General features: G+C 55.4%; 1 protein-coding gene across 3 annotated transcripts in view; it reads right to left on the bottom strand.

Moving 5' to 3' along the window:
- FRMD6 (FERM domain containing 6) overlaps positions 1-17037 on the bottom strand; it is a 160496-nt gene that overhangs the window by 28894 nt on the left and 114565 nt on the right. For all 3 annotated transcript variants that reach the window (XM_077324048.1, XM_077324047.1, XM_077324049.1), the window contains 5 exons: positions 12643-12898; positions 7973-8063; positions 7373-7452; positions 2323-2399; positions 601-787 (listed from right to left, as the gene is read on the bottom strand). In XM_077324048.1, the coding sequence (XP_077180163.1) occupies positions 601-787; positions 2323-2399; positions 7373-7452; positions 7973-8063; positions 12643-12741 (534 nt within the window). In that variant the 5' untranslated portion in view covers positions 12742-12898. The remainder of the gene's footprint in view (positions 1-600; positions 788-2322; positions 2400-7372; positions 7453-7972; positions 8064-12642; positions 12899-17037) is intronic.

Genomic DNA, 17037 nt, shown 5'->3' with positions numbered 1-17037 from the left:
TAAAAAGGCAGTGATGCGGGCTCTGAACACCACCCCCCTTGACGTATTTCCCACAAAGCATTGCAAACGTGTCGGGATCCCTTGGTAGGGTAAAAAGTGCAAAGCCCATGCAGAACGGCCTCCGGACACTAGAGTGCGCCAGAGAGACCGAAGAGCCAGCTCTGGCTCAGATTCCGGGGTTCTCCCTCCTGGCCACTGCGGGCTCTGGCTTCATCCCATCACTGGCCATCTGGACAAACGACCGCGGCGCCTTTCTCATCTGTGGCGCAGCAGCTTTCCCACAGCTCTCTGGAAGGGCTCCCTGCATCACTGAGGCCTGGGCAGACGCAAAAGGAGCTCACAGCCTGACGAACCCACACGGCGCCCCGCCCTGTAAGAGCCGGCAGGAGATTTCCACAGCCGATGCCCAGAAGAAAATCGACTCGCTTTGGCCAAGTTTGAAAGCCTCGTCCTCTTTCGCCGCAGGGCCCACGCCAGTGCAAGCGCCACCCCTGCGGGGTAGAACGCCCCTGGCTCTGCAGCTGTAGAGAAACAGGATGGCGGCGCGGATCAAGGTTTAAGAAAGTACCCCAAAAAACAGACGGTGGAAAGTGCCCCTACCCAGGCAGGGAAGTACAATTCCGGCTCAAAGTATTTCCCATAGTGCTTGTTCCTCTTGAAGATGCCCAGGTCGGCCTGGAGTGCGAACGCCGCCAGCAGGAAATAGGCCTCCTCGCGCAACACGCACTGGGAGCGCAGGACTTGCTTTCTCAGGTGCCAGTAGTAATAGTAGCGGGCGGTCCGGTCGCTGGAAGCAGAAGAGCAGAAAACACTACGTTAGGGCCCAGAGCAAAGCAGGCTGGAAGTCAGAAGACTCAGAGCCTGCAAGGGAGCAAACTGGAGCGTGTCCAGAGGAGGGCGACCGAGATGGTGGTGAGGGGTCTGGAGACCAAGACGTAGGAGGAAAGGTTGGGGGAGCTTGGTCTGTTTAGCCTGGAGAGGAGACGACTGAGAGGGGATCTGATAACCACCTTCAAGTATTTAAAAGGGTGCCATTTAGAGGATGGAGCAGAGTTGTTCTCTCTTGCCCTGGAGGGACAGACCAGAACGAATGGGATGAAATTAATTCAAAAGAAATTCTGAACATCAGGAAGAAGTTCCTGACAGTTAGAGTGGTTTCTCAGTGGAACAGGCTTCCTCTTTGTAGGATTTTTAAGCAGAGGCTGGAGAGCCATCTGACGGAGAGGCTGATTCTGTGAAGGCTCAAGGGGGTGGCAGGTGACAGTGGATGAGCGAGAGGGTTGGGAGTGTCCTGCATAATGCAGAGGGTTGGACTAGATGACCCAGGAGGTCCCTTCCAACTCTATGATTCTAAATCTAAACATCCGGAAGAAGTTCCTGACAGTCAGAGCGGATTCTGAGTGGAACAGGCGGGGAGGGGTCTATTCTCCATCTTTGGGGATTTTTGAACAGAGGCTGGAGAGCTATCTGACGGAGAGGCTGATTCTGTGAAGGCTCAAGGGGGTGGCAGGTGACAGCGGATGAGCGAGAGGGTTGGGAGCGTCCTGGATAGTGCAGGGGGTTGGACTCCAAGCTAAATGTTTGGACAGAGCCCCTTGCTTCATCTCTACAGGCCCAGAACTTTCCAGCCCTGACGCCGGCGTGCCTCTGGCTCCACCTTTTCAGCTAAGGCAGGATGTGTGAAGGCGGAATCCACAGTCCAGCCCTCGTTGGCTTTCGTTGGTCAATACAGGAGATTGAGAGTTTGTATCTGCGATAGGTCTTTCTTTAGAAACCACTGAGCATTTCTTCCTTCTCTGTGTAACTGGACCAGAAAAGAAGATTTCTGGATCCTGATCTGAATAAAAAGGATGCCCACTCTTCTAACCAACATCTAACGGCTCTGTTAGAAGACCGGGATTTTAAGACAACAACAGACGTGTGCATTGCTGCTGGAGGTTAAGACTGTTTGTTTTGAATAAATTGTTGTTGTTGTCAGGTGCGAAGTTGTGTCCGACCCATCGCGACCCCATGGACACTGATCCTCCAGGCCTTCCTGTCCTCTACCATTCCCCGGAGTCTATTTAAGTTTGCACCAATTTGAATAAATATTGAACAACAATAAGTTTTTCTTATACTGCAGCCTTTTTCTGGTCGGACAGCCTCTTGGCTAAAGGCTTAGATGGGAGGTGTGATCAAAATCCTGGGATTCAAAATCAAATTAAATTCACAGGGAGCCGTTGGGTGCTACAGAAGCTGTTTGGGGGGGGGGGGGGAGGGGACCAAACTCAACCCTTCTCCCGGAATATTTACGACAAATAACCCCCTCTCCTCGCTTCTTACCTGATCAGCCGGCCGTTTTCCACGTAATATTGCACACGGAAGTGGATGATCATCGGGGGGCCAAACTGGTCGATACCCTGCAAGCCAAAGACAATCCCCCCCCCGAAAAGATTTAGCTTCAATAAATAAATAAAATAAATAAGAAGAGAAAAGAGCACAGAAAAAAACTTCCAGCCTCATGGGCAGATGTCCTTCATCTGGAATTGTGAGTGGGTGGGCAGGAGGGATTGTGTCCATGCTTGGTTCTTGTGGCCCTTCCTTGCATGCCCAGGGAAATGCCCATTGCCAATTTGGCCTCGAGAGGCAAATTTCCACCTGGCCAGATTGGCCGGGGACTCTGGGGGTTTTTTGTGGGGAGGCGGCTTCATCTGGACATGGGATTGGGGTCGTGGGTGGGCAGGTAGTTGTGAGTGTCCTGCGTTGTGCAGGGGGTTGGACTAGATGACCCATGAGGTCCCTTCCAACTCTACGATACTAATTGAGGTGGAACAAAGCAGAGCTGAAGGAAGCATTTTAGTTGGGCATGCCACTCTAGGGGGCAAAACAAAGCTGTTTCAGGCACAAGAATAGCTGGAACAGGTCCATGTTGGAGTGCACCCAGCACAACGGTCACTGGGATGAGCCCAGCTGGGTCAGACCAGGGGTCCCTCCAGTCCAGCCTCCTGTCTCACACAGGGGCCAGCCAGTTCCTCTGGAGGGCCAGCAACAGGGCAGAGAGGCCGAGGCCTTCCTAAGGACATCGGGAGAGCCCTGCTGGGTCAGACCAGGGGCCCATCCAGTCCAGCCTCCTGTCTCACACTGGGGCCAGCCAGTTCCTCTGGAGGGCCAGCAACAGGGCAGAGAGGCCGAGGCCTTCCTAAGGACATCAGGAGAGCCCTGCTGGGTCAGACCAGGGGTCCCTCCAGTCCAGCCTCCTGTCTCACACAGGGGCCAGCCAGTTCCTCTGGAGGGCCAGCAACAGGGCAGAGAGGCCGAGGCCTTCCTAAGGACATCAGGAGAGCCCTGCTGGGTCAGACCAGGGGTCCATCCAGTCCAGCCTCCTGTCTCACACAGGGGCCAGCCAGTTCCTCTGGAGGGCCAGCAACAGGGCAGAGAGGCCGAGGCCTTCCTAAGGACATCAGGAGAGCCCTGCTGGGTCAGACCAGGGGTCCCTCCAGTCCAGCCTCCTGTCTCACACAGGGGCCAGCCAGTTCCTCTGGAGGGCCAGCAACAGGGCAGAGAGGCCGAGGCCTTCCTAAGGACATCAGGAGAGCCCTGCTGGGTCAGACCAGGGGTCCCTCCAGTCCAGCCTCCTGTCTCACACAGGGGCCAGCCAGTTCCTCTGGAGGGCCAGCAACAGGGCAGAGAGGCCGAGGCCTTCCTAAGGACATCAGGAGAGCCCTGCTGGGTCAGACCAGGGGTCCCTCCAGTCCAGCCTCCTGTCTCACACAGGGGCCAGCCAGTTCCTCTGGAGGGCCAGCAACAGGGCAGAGAGGCCGAGGCCTTCCTAAGGACATCAGGAGAGCCCTGCTGGGTCAGACCAGGGGTCCCTCCAGTCCAGCCTCCTGTCTCACACAGGGGCCAGCCAGTTCCTCTGGAGGGCCAGCAACAGGGCAGAGAGGCCGAGGCCTTCCTAAGGACATCAGGAGAGCCCTGCTGGGTGAGACCAAGGGTCCCTCCAGTCCAGCCTCCTGTCTCACACAGGGGCCAGCCAGTTCCTCTGGAGGGCCAGCATCAGGGCAGAGAGGCCGAGGCCTTCCTAAGGACATCAGGAGAGCCCTGCTGGGTCAGACCAGGGGTCAATCCAGTCCAGCCTCCTGTCTCACACAGGGGCCGGCCAGTTCCTCTGGAGGGCCAGCAACAGGGCAGAGAGGCCGAGGCCTTCCTAAGGACATCAGGAGAGCCCTGCTGGGTCAGACCAGGGGTCCCTCCAGTCCAGCCTCCTGTCTCACACAGGGGCCAGCCAGTTCCTCTGGAGGGCCAGCCACAGGGCAGAGAGGCCGAGGCCTTCCTAAGGACATCAGGAGAGCCCTGCTGGGTCAGACCAGGGGTCCCTCCAGTCCAGCCTCCTGTCTCACACAGGGGCCAGCCAGTTCCTCTGGAGGGCCAGCAACAGGGCAGAGAGGCCGAGGCCTTCCTAAGGACATCAGGAGAGCCCTGCTGGGTCAGACCAGGGGTCCCTCCAGTCCAGCCTCCCGTCTCACACAGGGGCCAGCCAGTTCCTCTGGAGGGCCAGCAACAGGGCAGAGAGGCCGAGGCCTTCCTAAGGACATCAGGAGAGCCCTGCTGGGTCAGACCAGGGGTCCCTCCAGTCCAGCCTCCTGTCTCACACAGGGGCCAGCCAGTTCCTCTGGTGGGCCAGCAACAGGGCAGAGAGGCCGAGGCCTTCCTAAGGACATCAGGAGAGCCCTGCTGGGTCAGACCAGGGGTCCCTCCAGTCCAGCCTCCTGTCTCACACAGTGGCTGACTAGTTCCCTTGCAAAGCCATCCACAGACCACTGAGAGGAGGCCTTCCCATGATATTGCTCCCTGGCACAGGCATTCAGAGGCTAACTGCCTCTGAATATGGAGGTTCACTTTCATCTGAATGGCTCGTGGGTTAGAATCTGTCTAGCCCCCTTCCTTCCAAACGGATACAATGTCCAAAAGCTTTTTATCCACTTTCCACCTGGAGCTAAACGGAGCCTCCATGTCCAGAGGCAGTCGCCCTCCGAGGGCCAGGCGCCACTTGGACACTGAGCTTGTGATGCCTGCAGTGGGAAATGGGACGCTGGACAAGACAGACCTACGTCAGGTCCAGCCCAGGCTGAGCCGCCTTCTTGAAATTTTTGCGTCCTTGTAAAGAGGGCTCTGAGCCCCCCCCCCCCCCTTTCCAAATATCTCTCAGATCAATGATCTTTTTGTCGGGACCCAAATGACACGTGACCTTCCACCCTCTCTGCACACCACCACAGCTGTGGCTAGAGACATCTCCCAGGGGGCCAGGCTGGCTCTTCCCCGAGGTCCTCAAAGGTGCTTCTCCAAGGCCCCCACCCGCCCCCACAGGCCTGCTGTTCATCTCCAGGACGGCTCAAATTTCAATGCCGAGGGGAAGCTAAGCAAGCCACGTGTTTCCGAGACGTCTGGCGTTAAACCACGGAGGGGTTCAAGGCTTCGGGTCCCTGTCTTAGTGGGGGTCGAAGAAGAGCTCACTTTTAAAAAGGGAAGAATGGTGAGAACAGGATAAAGTGAGCCGAGTCACCGTCTACGGGCGATCTGACTCCCAATTACGTCTCTCCTGCTCCGAGGCAGAAGCTTGGCGTCCAGGGTTGAGGGAGCTTTCAAAGGACCTTTGATGTCTGATGCCCACTGGGAGGGGAAGGTGCTCCGAGCTCAGCTTTTGAAAGGCACCAAAGGCCAGCAGTTTGGAAGGGGAAGGCGAGTGGGAACGGAAGGACACTGATGGGTTTGCAGCACGGCTGGCCCCGCACGGGAGCATTTCCTGGACTGCTCCATGCAAAACTGAACTGGCCACATTGAACATGGTGCTTGCGTGCTGCACAAAGCATGCCGGGGACGCTTTCTCGAGGTTCCTGAGGCAGCCATCAGTAGAGCCCCTGGAACAATGTGGATCCCACAGCTTTGCCCATTGCTCAAAAGCATGTGAGCCTGCCTCCATTGACCCAGGGGGCTCATCAGGCTGTGGGTTCTCACTCAGGTAGGCCACTGATCCCTACCTGCCGGTTACAAAGGGACCAGGGCGTGCTGTGTGTGCCCCAGTCACGCGAAGAACCCTGCTGCCCGTCTAGCCCAGTTTTCCTCCTCTCACTTGGGGGTAACCAGTTCCTCTGGAGGGCCAGCAACAGGGCAGAGAGGCCTTCCTAAGGACATCAGGAGAGCCCTGCTGGGTCAGACCAGGGGTCCCTCCAGTCCAGCCTCATCTCACACAGGGGCCAGCCAGTTCCTCTGGAGGGCCAGCAACAGGGCAGAGAGGCCGAGGCCTTCCTAAGGACACCAGGAGAGCCCTGCTGGGTCAGACCAGGGTCCATCCAGTCCAGCCTCATCTCACACAGGGGCCAGCCAGTTCCTCTGGAGGGCCAGCAACAGGGCAGAGAGGCCGAGGCCTTCCTAAGGACATCAGGAGAGCCCTGCCGTATCAGACCGGGGGTCCACATAGTCCAGCCTCCTGTCTCACACAGGGGCCAGCCAGTTCCTCTGGAGGGCCAGCAACAGGGCAGAGAGGCCGAGGCCTTCCTAAGGACATCAGGAGAGCCCTGCTGGGTCAGACCAGGGGTCCCTCCAGTCCAGCCTCCTGTCTCACACAGGGGCCAGCCAGTTCCTCTGCAGGGCCAGCAACAGGGCAGAGAGGCCGAGGCCTTCCTAAGGACATCAGGAGAGCCCTGCTGGGTCAGATAAGGGGTCCATCCAGTCCAGCCTCCTGTCTCACACAGGGGCCAGCCAGTTCCTCTGGAGGGCCAGCAACAGGGCAGAGAGGCCGAGGCCTTCCTAAGGACATCAGGAGAGCCCTGCTGGGTCAGACCAGGGGTCCCTCCAGTCCAGCCTCCTGTCTCACACAGGGGCCAGCCAGTTCCTCCGGAGGGCCAGCAACAGGGCAGAGAGGCCGAGGCCTTCCTAAGGACATCAGGAGAGCCCTGCTGGGTCAGACCAGGGTCCATCCAGTCCAGCCTCCTGTCTCACACAGGGGCCAGCCAGTTCCTCTGGAGGGCCAACAACAGGGCAGAGAGGCCGAGGCCTTGCTAAGAACATCAGGAGAGCCCTGCTGGACCAGACCAGTGAGGGTCCATCTAGTCCAACATCTAGCCTCACACAGTGGCTATCTAGGTACAAAGGCTGAGGCCTTCCTCTGATTCAGAAGCTGCCTTGGAATGTAATTGTGAGTTCCTGCGTAGAACAGGGGGGCTAGACTGGATGACCCTGGAGGCCCCTTCCAACTCTAAGATTCTAGGATTCTATGAATGTGGAGGTTCCCATTAGTCATCTCAGCTAGTAGTTGCAGGCAGACCTCTCCTTGGCGAACCCGAGAGGAGAGACTCCAGCCTCCCCCCCCCCCTGCAGCAGCCCCCGCACTCACCTTGCTCGCTTCCTTCTTCCACTCTTTCGGACAGTACTTGTAGAGCTTCTGGGAGAGCTCCATGTAGACGTGCTCATTGTCTGGAGGCCAAACGAAGAAGAGGGAGTTGATTAGGCTGCAGCAAAGGCCTGCTGGACATTTTTTTGAACCCAGTAACCAGCTGGGTTGCCATCTCTGGGTTGGAAGATCTCTTGAGATGGGGGGGGGGGAGACAAACCCTGGAGAGGGCGGGGTTTGGGGAGGGGAGGGGCCTCTGTGTGGGACCTCTGTGCGCAAGTCAAGGTTTCAGCAGTTCTCTCCTGCTCAGGATGTGAAATGTCCGCTCAGTAAGGGGGCAAAATCAGAGGCAGCGTTGATGAGCAGCCGGCGCTCTTGCCTCACCTACCTTGCAGGGATGTTGTGAGGATAAAAGGAGATGGGGGAAAGAATGTCGTGCACCACCCTCAATTGCATGGAGGAATTATGAGATTTAACAAAAAAATCCCGCTTAAAAATAAAAGGATGGAGTTGTGAATTTTTTGCCTTCTGCAGTGGGCTGGACTAGATGACCCTGGGGGAGCCCCTTCCAACTCTAGGATTCGGGGATTCGAAGCTTCTTACTTTGTATGACGCTGAGCCCAAAGAGGTGGCAGTCCTTCAGTCGGAGGAGGTCGCACACCTGGACGAGCAGCTCATGGCACAGAATTTTAACCTGCAGAGCGGCCAGGGAAAAAAAGAGAAATGAGTGGTGTTTCCCCGGAACTTTTTTGGGATCCTCTGACCATCCAGGCCTCATATCGTCAGATCTCAGATGTTAAGCAGGGCCAGCCCTGGTTAGTCCTTGGATGGGAGACCTCCGGGGAAGTCCTGGTTGCTGTGCAGAGGCAGGAAATCGACAACCGCCTCTGAAAGTCCCTTCCCTCGACTGGTTGGCCCAGTTATTAATCGCACCCTGCTAAGGCAGGGGAGTTGTGCTTCCTCATCTAGTCCCTTCCTATACAGCAGGGGTAGTCAAACTGCGGCCCTCCAGATGTCCATGGACTACAATTCCCATGAGCCCCTGCCAGCAGGGGCTCATGGGAATTGTAGTCCATGGACATCTGGAGGGCCGCAGTTCGACTATCCACACCCAGGGGACCTCCATCTTTTCAGGGTTTAGCTTTGACCAGCTCTATTGCAGCTGTTCTGCTACCACCACTAAGCACCTGGCCAATGGATTAGTGTGTGTGTGGGGGGGTCTGGCTGTCCCTCCATGAGCAGGTAGGACAGGGTGTCGTCAGCGTATTGGCGTCCACCCAGCCCAAACCCCCAGGTCAGCTTTGCTAGAGGGCGCATGAAGGTGTTAAAGAGCATAGAGAAGAGAACCGCACCCTGCATGTCCTGCCTAGTGCAGGGGGTTGGACTAGATGACCCACGAGGTCCCTTCCCACTCTGTGATTCTAGGATTCTGAGGTACTCCACAGTGGAGTCCTTAACGGCCTGTTCCTCCCCACCGGAAATCTGCAGGGACTACAGGAGAAGACACCCGGCCCCGTATCATCCCCGTTAATTGAGGCACTCTGCAGCTGTCGGGGACTGGCTGAAATCAATAGACTGGCCTGAGGAGAACATTCATTTAACAACGTTTGCATCTCACTTTCCGCTTGCAAAATAAGCCCCGGCATCAGTGAAAGACAATGCAATAAAACCACCGAATTAAAACACAATGGCAAAGAACAGTGGAACACCCCCCCCCCCCCAATCCAATTCGGAGCAAACTCTGAACTCAAGCACCAGAGGAGTCTGAGCTGAGGATAAAATCATCCAGGGGTTTCTGGAAGAAGAGAGACGGCAGAAGAGGAGAGACACCACTGACAGTGCCCCGCTGAAAGTCTCAACAAGCTGAAAGGCCAACTCAGGAGGCTCCAGGGAACGGCCTCAAATTCAGGACTGGGTCTGTGGGGGAAGGAGGCAAGTATCTGGAGGTCAGAGGTCAGCACCAACGTTTTGAACTGGGCCTTGAAATCGGTGCAAAATCCGGAAGAGAAAGCACCGGGGGAAGGCGATCGCATCAGAAGGGATTAGCTGAGGTCTCCGAAGCCACAGTTTGGACCACTTTTAAATGCCAGCGGGGTGCAGCGGCCTCTAATCTGGAAAGCTGGATTGCCCGCTCCTCCACAGCTAGGTGACCTTGAGCCAGTCACAGTCCTGTTGGAGCTGTTCTCACAGAGCAGTCCCGTCAGAGCTCCCTCGGCCCTGCCTACATCACAGGGTGTCTGTGGTGGAGAGAGGAAGGGACGGTAATGCTAAGCCCCTCTGAGGTACATAAAGCCTGCTGGGTGACCTTGGGCCAGTCACAGTTCTCTCAGAGCTCTCTCAGCCCCGCCGACCTCCCAGGGTGTGGGGAGAGGAAGGGGAGGCGATTGTAAGCCGCTTTGAGACTCCTGGTGGAGAAAAGCGGCATATAAGAACCAACTCTTCTTCTTCTCTCTCAGCCTCTCCTCCCTCACAGGGTGTCTGTTGTGGGGAGAGGAAAGGGAAGGCCAATGGAAGCCACTTTGAGACTCCTGGTGGAGAAAAGTGGCATATAAAGACCTCAGAGGCATTTCAGGGAGAAAAGCAGTGTTTGTGTGGGGGTGGGGGTTGGCTGCCCCCCCTCCCCGACTGATGCCCCAACCAGAATTGGAGACCCTGCAGCGCAGCTTAAAGGCCTCCACAGCTGGGAATTGAGTTTTTAAACGGTGGTGCAAACTCAGGCATGCCAGTCATGTCTAGTCACGGCCTAAGACATTTGGAGGGGGGGCATGGCCTTTCCTCACTGCTGCAAGCCCCCCCCCCCTCCTGCCGATTCCAGGACTGGTTATGCCAATGACTTGCAAAGAAGATATTCAGATCCCCTCCGGCCGTCTCAGATCCAGGGGCGGCCGCCTGCCTCTCCAGAGCATCTTGCCGCGAAGAGACCGGGCCAGAGTTAAGAGAAAGAAAACCCTGTGCCAGAGAGCGTGGATACGAACCCTGCTGCTAAGAGGAGAAGATAAATGGGGCTGCCAAAGCGACAATAGGAAGGAAATGTTCAAAATATTTCCACTGGGGAGATGCTGAACAGATTGCTGACCTGCCCCAAGGGAGGCGGGGAAGTGCTCCATGTAGCCATCGCTGCATCTATTGCATCTAACGAGGGTTGTTTCTAAAAGCAAACTGCGGCAGGACACAGTTTCCTGAAACAGCTTTCCAAATGGGCAGAGGGGATGCAATCTGCCGCCCGCCTTCCGTTTTCAAATGGTTTACAGCTTGCTGCCAGCCCCAGAATGGGTCCAAAGAGGTGAGCGACGGCCTCATTCTGCCCAACTCGAAACAATAAATCGGCCTCTTGTTTGCCGCTGGGCCCGTTCTGTCGCTGGGCTTGACCTTTGAGCTGTCAGCGGTGTGGGTGCATGATCTCCCAAGGAGGCCTGAAGACGCTGTATCAGCCAGGGATGCATTCTGACAGGCGTGAGCTTTCACAGATATGGGCACCACGACGCCAAACTACCCCTTTTCCTAGCCGTTTTTAGAAAGCAGGTGAGGCCCGGTGGTGATTTCGCTCCACAAGGCTTCTGGTTTGGCCACTGGAGGTTTTTATGGCAGAATACAGAGGAGAGAGATAGTCCTAACAGTCTAACTGACTAAATATAAAAACTTGTACTCACTACTAAACAGTTGTGACGGTAAAGATTGAAAGCATCCAAGCAACTACAGCAAGGGAGACAGAATGCATCTGCCCCTCTGTGCCCTCAGTCTACGGTTCCCCTACCATTCTGAGCCTACATCCACCCACCCACCCACCTTTGTATTTTGCCCTTCCCCAAATCCAATTACACTGAAATAGAATTTAAGTAATTTTAGGTTTACCTAAAAACTGAGAACAGAAAACTAAATTTCCTGAAAACTCCCCCCTTTCAAGGGAGAGAGTGGGTGGGCACTACACAAGACTACCTTTAATGGAATTTTGGACAAGGGATGGTGGACGCAGCCACAAAATGGCTGTCACAAGGGGCGGGGCCAACCACAAAATCGCAGGCACTGAGGTAATACATAATTGTAATAGTAAGTTTTGAACATTTGGGGAAGAACCTCTGCTTGGCAGGATGCATCCAAAAATGAACAGATGGTTTAATAATATTTTCAGTTGAAAACACAGCTTATCTCCAGTCATATAATAAAGAAGGAAGAACAGCTGTTTTTTTGTACCTGGCTTTTTTACTACTGCAAGGGGTTCTCAAAGCAGCTTAAAATTGCCTTCCTCTCCCCACAACAGACACCCTGGGGTGTGGCTGGGGCTGAGAGAGCTCTGAGAAAACTGAAACTGGCCCAAGTTCACCCAGCTGGCTGCATGTGGAGGAGAAGCAGGGAACCAAAACCTGGTCCTCCAGATCAGAAGCCGCCACTCTTAACCACTACCCTGCACTGGCTCTCCTCCAACAGCTACCCTGTGAGGTAGGAGGGGTTGAGAATGCTCAGAGAGAACTGAGACTAGCCCAAGGTCACCCACCTGGCTGCATGCTGAGGGGAGATGAATCAAATCCGATTGTCTGGATTAGAGGCCGCCGTTCTTAACTGCTACACCAATCTGGTGTTAGGGAGGTAGCTGCTCCTGAAGTAACTTTTAAAAACTGTGCACAGGTAGTCCTATCTCCAGTGGAGAAACCTTGCTAGGTAAAAGCCCCACCTACTTTCTCTTGTGATGCAGGGTGGTAAGGCAACCGACGTGCTGTCTGAAGCTGTCTGTCCATGAGGCTGGGAGTTCAATCCCAGCAGCCGGCTCAAGGTTGACTCAGCCTTCCATCCTTCCGAGGTCGGTAAAATGAGTACCCAGCTTGCTGGGGGGTAAACGGTAATGACTGGGGAAGGCACTGGCAAACCACCCCGTATTGAGTCTGCCATGAAAACGCTGGAGGGCGTCACCCCAAGGGTCAGACACGACTCGGTACTTGCACAGGGGATACCTTTACCCAGGGGTAGTCAAACTGTGGTCCTCCAGATGTCTATGGACTACAATTCCCATGAGGCCCTGCCAGCGAATGCTGGCAGGGGCTCATGGGAATCGTAGTCCATGGACATCTGGAGGGCCACAGTTTGACTACCCCTGCCTTTACCTTTACCTTTTTACTTTCTAAAAACGTAGGGTGGGAAGTAAGAAAGATGAACCATGTTGGGGAACCCGATCTATGCCCATTGGACCTACAAGGAAAATGCCTTCTGGATGTAACCGGGACAGTAATGGGTTTATTTATCCGACTTCCCAAAGGAGAGGAGCTGGGGGGAGAACTCACGTTGATGATGATGTTGAGGGAATCGTCATTGGGGAGGAAAATACAGACACTGCGGCGGTCCTGCATGACTCTGTTATTGTGGAAGTTCAGTTTGTTCATCGTGTTCCGGGCCGGCCCCGTCAGTCGTTCAGCGAGCCGCTCCGGGATTGTGTGGGAACCTCCGGGTCGGAGCTCTGGGTGGCCGGCAGCTTCCCTTCATCACCCGCCGGTCACAGGAGGAGGGGCATCTCGGGGTCTCCCCCAACGGACGCCATCTCTGGGGAGAGAAGAGGGGCAGAGAGGAATGTTAGACAATGCGGACAGAGAACCCAGATGCATTTTGTATTTAAGTCCCCATTTCTCCCAGGGACTGGAGACGGATTATAGACTGAGCCAGTGCAGCCAGCAAAATGAACATAAGAATATCAGAAGAGCCCTGCTGGGTCAGACCAGGGGTCCATCCAGTCCAGCCTCCTGTCTCACACAGGGGCCAGCCAGTTCCTCTGGAGGGCCAGCAACAGGGCAGAGAGGCCGAGGCCTTCCTAAGGACATCAGGAGAGCCCTGCTGGGTCAGACCAGGGGTCCATCCAGTCCAGCCTCCTGTCTCACTCAGGGGCCAGCCAGTTCCTCTGGAGGGCCAGCAACAGGGCAGAGAGGCCGAGGCCTTCCTAAGGACATCAGGAGAGCCCTGCTGGGTCAGACCAGGGGTCCCTCCAGTCCAGCCTCCTATCTCACACAGGGGCCAGCCAGTCCCTCTGGAGGGCCAGCAACAGGGCAGAGAGGCCGAGGCCTTCCTAAGGACATCAGGAGAGCCCTGCTGGGTCAGACCAGGGGTCCATCCAGTCCAGGCTGCTGTCTCACACAGGGGCCAGCCAGTCCCTCTGGAGGGCCAGCAACAGGGCAGAGAGGCCGAGGCCTTCCTAAGGACATCAGGAGAGCCCTGCTGGGTCAGACCAGGGGTCCATCCAGTCCAGGCTGCTGTCTCACACAGGGGCCAGCCAGTCCCTCTGGAGGGCCAGCAACAGGGCAGAGAGGCCGAGGCCTTCCTAAGGACATCAGGAGAGCCCTGCTGGGTCAGACCAGGGGTCCATCCAGTCCAGCCTCCTGTCTCACACAGGGGCCAGCCAGTTCCTCTGGAGGGCCAGCAACAGGGCAGAGAGGCCGAGGCCTTCCTAAGGACATCAGGAGAGCCCTGCTGGGTCAGACCAGGGGTCCCTCCAGTCCAGCCTCCTGTCTCACACAGGGGCCAGCCAGTTCCTCTGGAGGGCCAGCAACAGGGCAGAGAGGCCGAGGCCTTCCTAAGGACATCAGGAGAGCCCTGCTGGGTCAGACCAGGGGCCCATCCAGTCCAGCCTCCTGTCTCACTCAGGGGCCAGCCAGTTCCTCTGGAGGGCCAGCAACAGGGCAGAGAGGCCGAGGCCTTCCTAAGGACATCAGGAGAGCCCTGCTGGGTCAGACCAGGGGTCCATCCAGTCCAGCCTCCTGTCTCACTCAGGGGCCAGCCAGTTCCTCGGGAGGGCCAGCAACAGGGCAGAGAGGCCGAGGCCTTCCTAAGGACATCAGGAGAGCCCTGCTGGGTCAGACCAGGGGTCCATCCAGTCCAGCCTCCTGTCTCACACAGGGGCCAGCCAGTTCCTCTGGAGGGCCAGCAACAGGGCAGAGAGGCCGAGGCCTTCCTAAGGACATCAGGAGAGCCCTGCTGGATCAGACCAGGGGTCCATCCAGTCCAGCTTCCTGTCTCACACAGGGGCCAGCCAGTTCCTCTGGAGGGCCAACCACAGGGCAGAGAGGCCGAGGCCTTCCTAAGAACACCAGAAGAGCCCTGCTGGATCTCAGACCAGGGGTCCATCTAGTCCAGCCTCCTATGTCACCGAATTGCCACCGTGTGAGAGAGGATGCCAAAACAGGTGGACCCCTGGTCGGATCCAGCTGGGCTCTTCTGAGGTTCTTAGCTCCATAAACCGCCTGCCTCCACAACCACCCCCTGCCCAGCCAGCCCAATAAGTGCCCCCGCTCAGAGAGTCCCACCCTGGGTGACCCAAAGTCTATTCCTCCTGGGCTCGCTGCTAAGATGCTCTTTTGCTTCAAAGTAGACTCTGCAATGGTCTCCCCCACGGCTCCCCGCTGGTTTATTTCACCCGATGCCCTTTTCTTCCCAAACAACACAGAACGGTCCATCCGGCATAAATTCCAGGGGATTTGCAGAAGCCGTCTTTAAACTGAGGCCTCTTTGTGTTTAGGAACCTCAAATGCAGCTCGTAAACTGACAGAACAATCCAACGCACTGAGATGGCGGCTGAATGGACCCGACCGCTTCAACCTGTGGGTGGATGCCGCTGGTTTTCAGTGCTCACCCCAATGAGAATTCCCCGCAAGCAGAAAGCTGGCAAGCTTTTGACCTACCCTTCTGTCGAGAGTTCAGACGTGTTCAAACATGGCTCCCCTTCCTTGTTTTACTTCCCAACGGACCAGTGCCACTAACTAGGCTAAAAGAGTGACCAGCCATGAACAGTTTATGCATTTATTTATTTATTTTATTCTTACCATACCTTGCTCCCCAATTAGGGCCCACGTTGGCGTTTATCATCCTACTTTCCTCCGTTTTATGCTCACAACTTCCCTGCGAAGTAGGCTAGGCTGACAGAATGTGACTGGCCCACAGTCAGCCTCACCCAGCAAACTTCCATGGGATTTGTGGGGATTCAAACCCGGTTCTCTTCCATTCATTCATTAATTCATTCATCCATTCATTAATTCATTCATCCATTCATTCATTCATTCATTCATTCATTCATTCATTCAATTCCCACCACTCTTGACATGAGTCTTGTGTCTTGTTACAAGACTGATCCCCAATTACAATTTAAAACCCCCCAATAAAATCTCATTAAAACAATATACAACAATATCTAAATCATGGTGGTTAAAAATCCAGCCCCCAAAACACCAGGAATTTCCCAAAGTGCTTGACAAACAGCTTTCCTTTCCCTACAACAGACACTTTGCAAGTTAGTTGGGGCTGAGAGACCTCTGAGAGAACTGCTATGTGAGAATAGCTCTAAGAGAACTGAGACGGGCCCAAGGTCACCTAGCTGGCTGCATGTGGAGGAGTGGGGAATCAAACCCAGTTCTCCATATTAGAGGCCGCCATTCTTAACCATTATAACACGCTGGCTCTCAGGTTAAAAGAAACCCTGCAGGGTATTTTTTTTTAAGTTTTAAAATTCATTCATTCATTCATTCATTCATTCATTCATTCATTCATTCATTCAATTCCCACCACTCTTGACATGAGGCTTGTGTCTGGTTACAAGAATGATCCCCAATTACAATTAAAAAGCCCCCAATAAAATCCCATCAAAACAACATACAACAATATATAAATCATGGTGGTAAAAAATCAACCCTCACTCCACCGCAGCTGACTGTCCGCTGGTCCCCAATATGGTGATAGATCTTCCTTTGGGGGGGGGGGCATCTGATCTTTACTGCACTGATCTCAACCAGAGACCTGGTGGAAAAGCTCCTTCTTACAGGCCTTGGTGGAACACTACAAGCTCTTGCAGGGCCCGTAGCTCTTCCGGGAGCTCATTCCACCAGGTGGGAACCAGGACCGAAAAGGCCCTGGCCCTGGTCGGGGAGGAGAGGCAGAGGACGTTTTCTAAATGCCTAAAAACATTCATTGAGCTTCAGGTCTCTCCCTGTCGTCAAACTGTTTTCCTGCTGCGGTTCTGACATCATGGAGAGGAAGGTACCAGCCCCACCCACTCTTCCCTGTGCTCGATTTCTACTTGCAGGATATTTTAAGAAGTGTAATTTGCCATCTTATAAGAGAAGCCATGTTGGGATCAGGCCCGTAGCCCATCCAGTCCGACAGCGTGTATCAAACAGTAGCCACGACCCCAGGGGCCATCAGGAAGTCCACCAGCATGGTCAGAACTCCAGAAGCCCTCCCACTCTTGCCCCCCAAGCACCAAGAAGACAGAGCATCCCTGCCCCAGACATAAGAACATAAGAGAAGCCATGTTGGATCAGGCCAATGGCCCATGCAGCCCAACACTCTGTGTCACACAGTAGCCAAAACCCAGAGGCCCTTATGAGGTCCACCAGCTGGGCCAGAACTCCAGAAGACCTATGATAGCCCCCCGAGCACCAAGAAGACAGAGGATCCCTGCCCCAGACATAAGAACATAAGAGAAGCCATGTTGGATCAGGCCAATGGCCCATGCCGGCCAACACTCTGTGACACACAGTAGCCAAAACCCAGAGGCCCTTATGAAGTCCACCAGCTGGGCCAGAACTCCAGAAGACCTATGATAGCGTCCCGAGCACCAAGAAGACAGAGGATCCCTGACCCAGACAGACCTTGGGGCCAAGAGACACTGATGGGACCTCTGCTCCAGAGGTTCCTCTCGA

The sequence above is a fragment of the Paroedura picta genome, chromosome 2 (genome assembly GCF_049243985.1).
Source record: "Paroedura picta isolate Pp20150507F chromosome 2, Ppicta_v3.0, whole genome shotgun sequence".
NCBI lineage: Eukaryota > Metazoa > Chordata > Lepidosauria > Squamata > Gekkonidae > Paroedura > Paroedura picta.
Note: the sequence above shows the minus strand (reverse complement) of the source record. Positions and strands in the feature narration are given on the sequence as shown.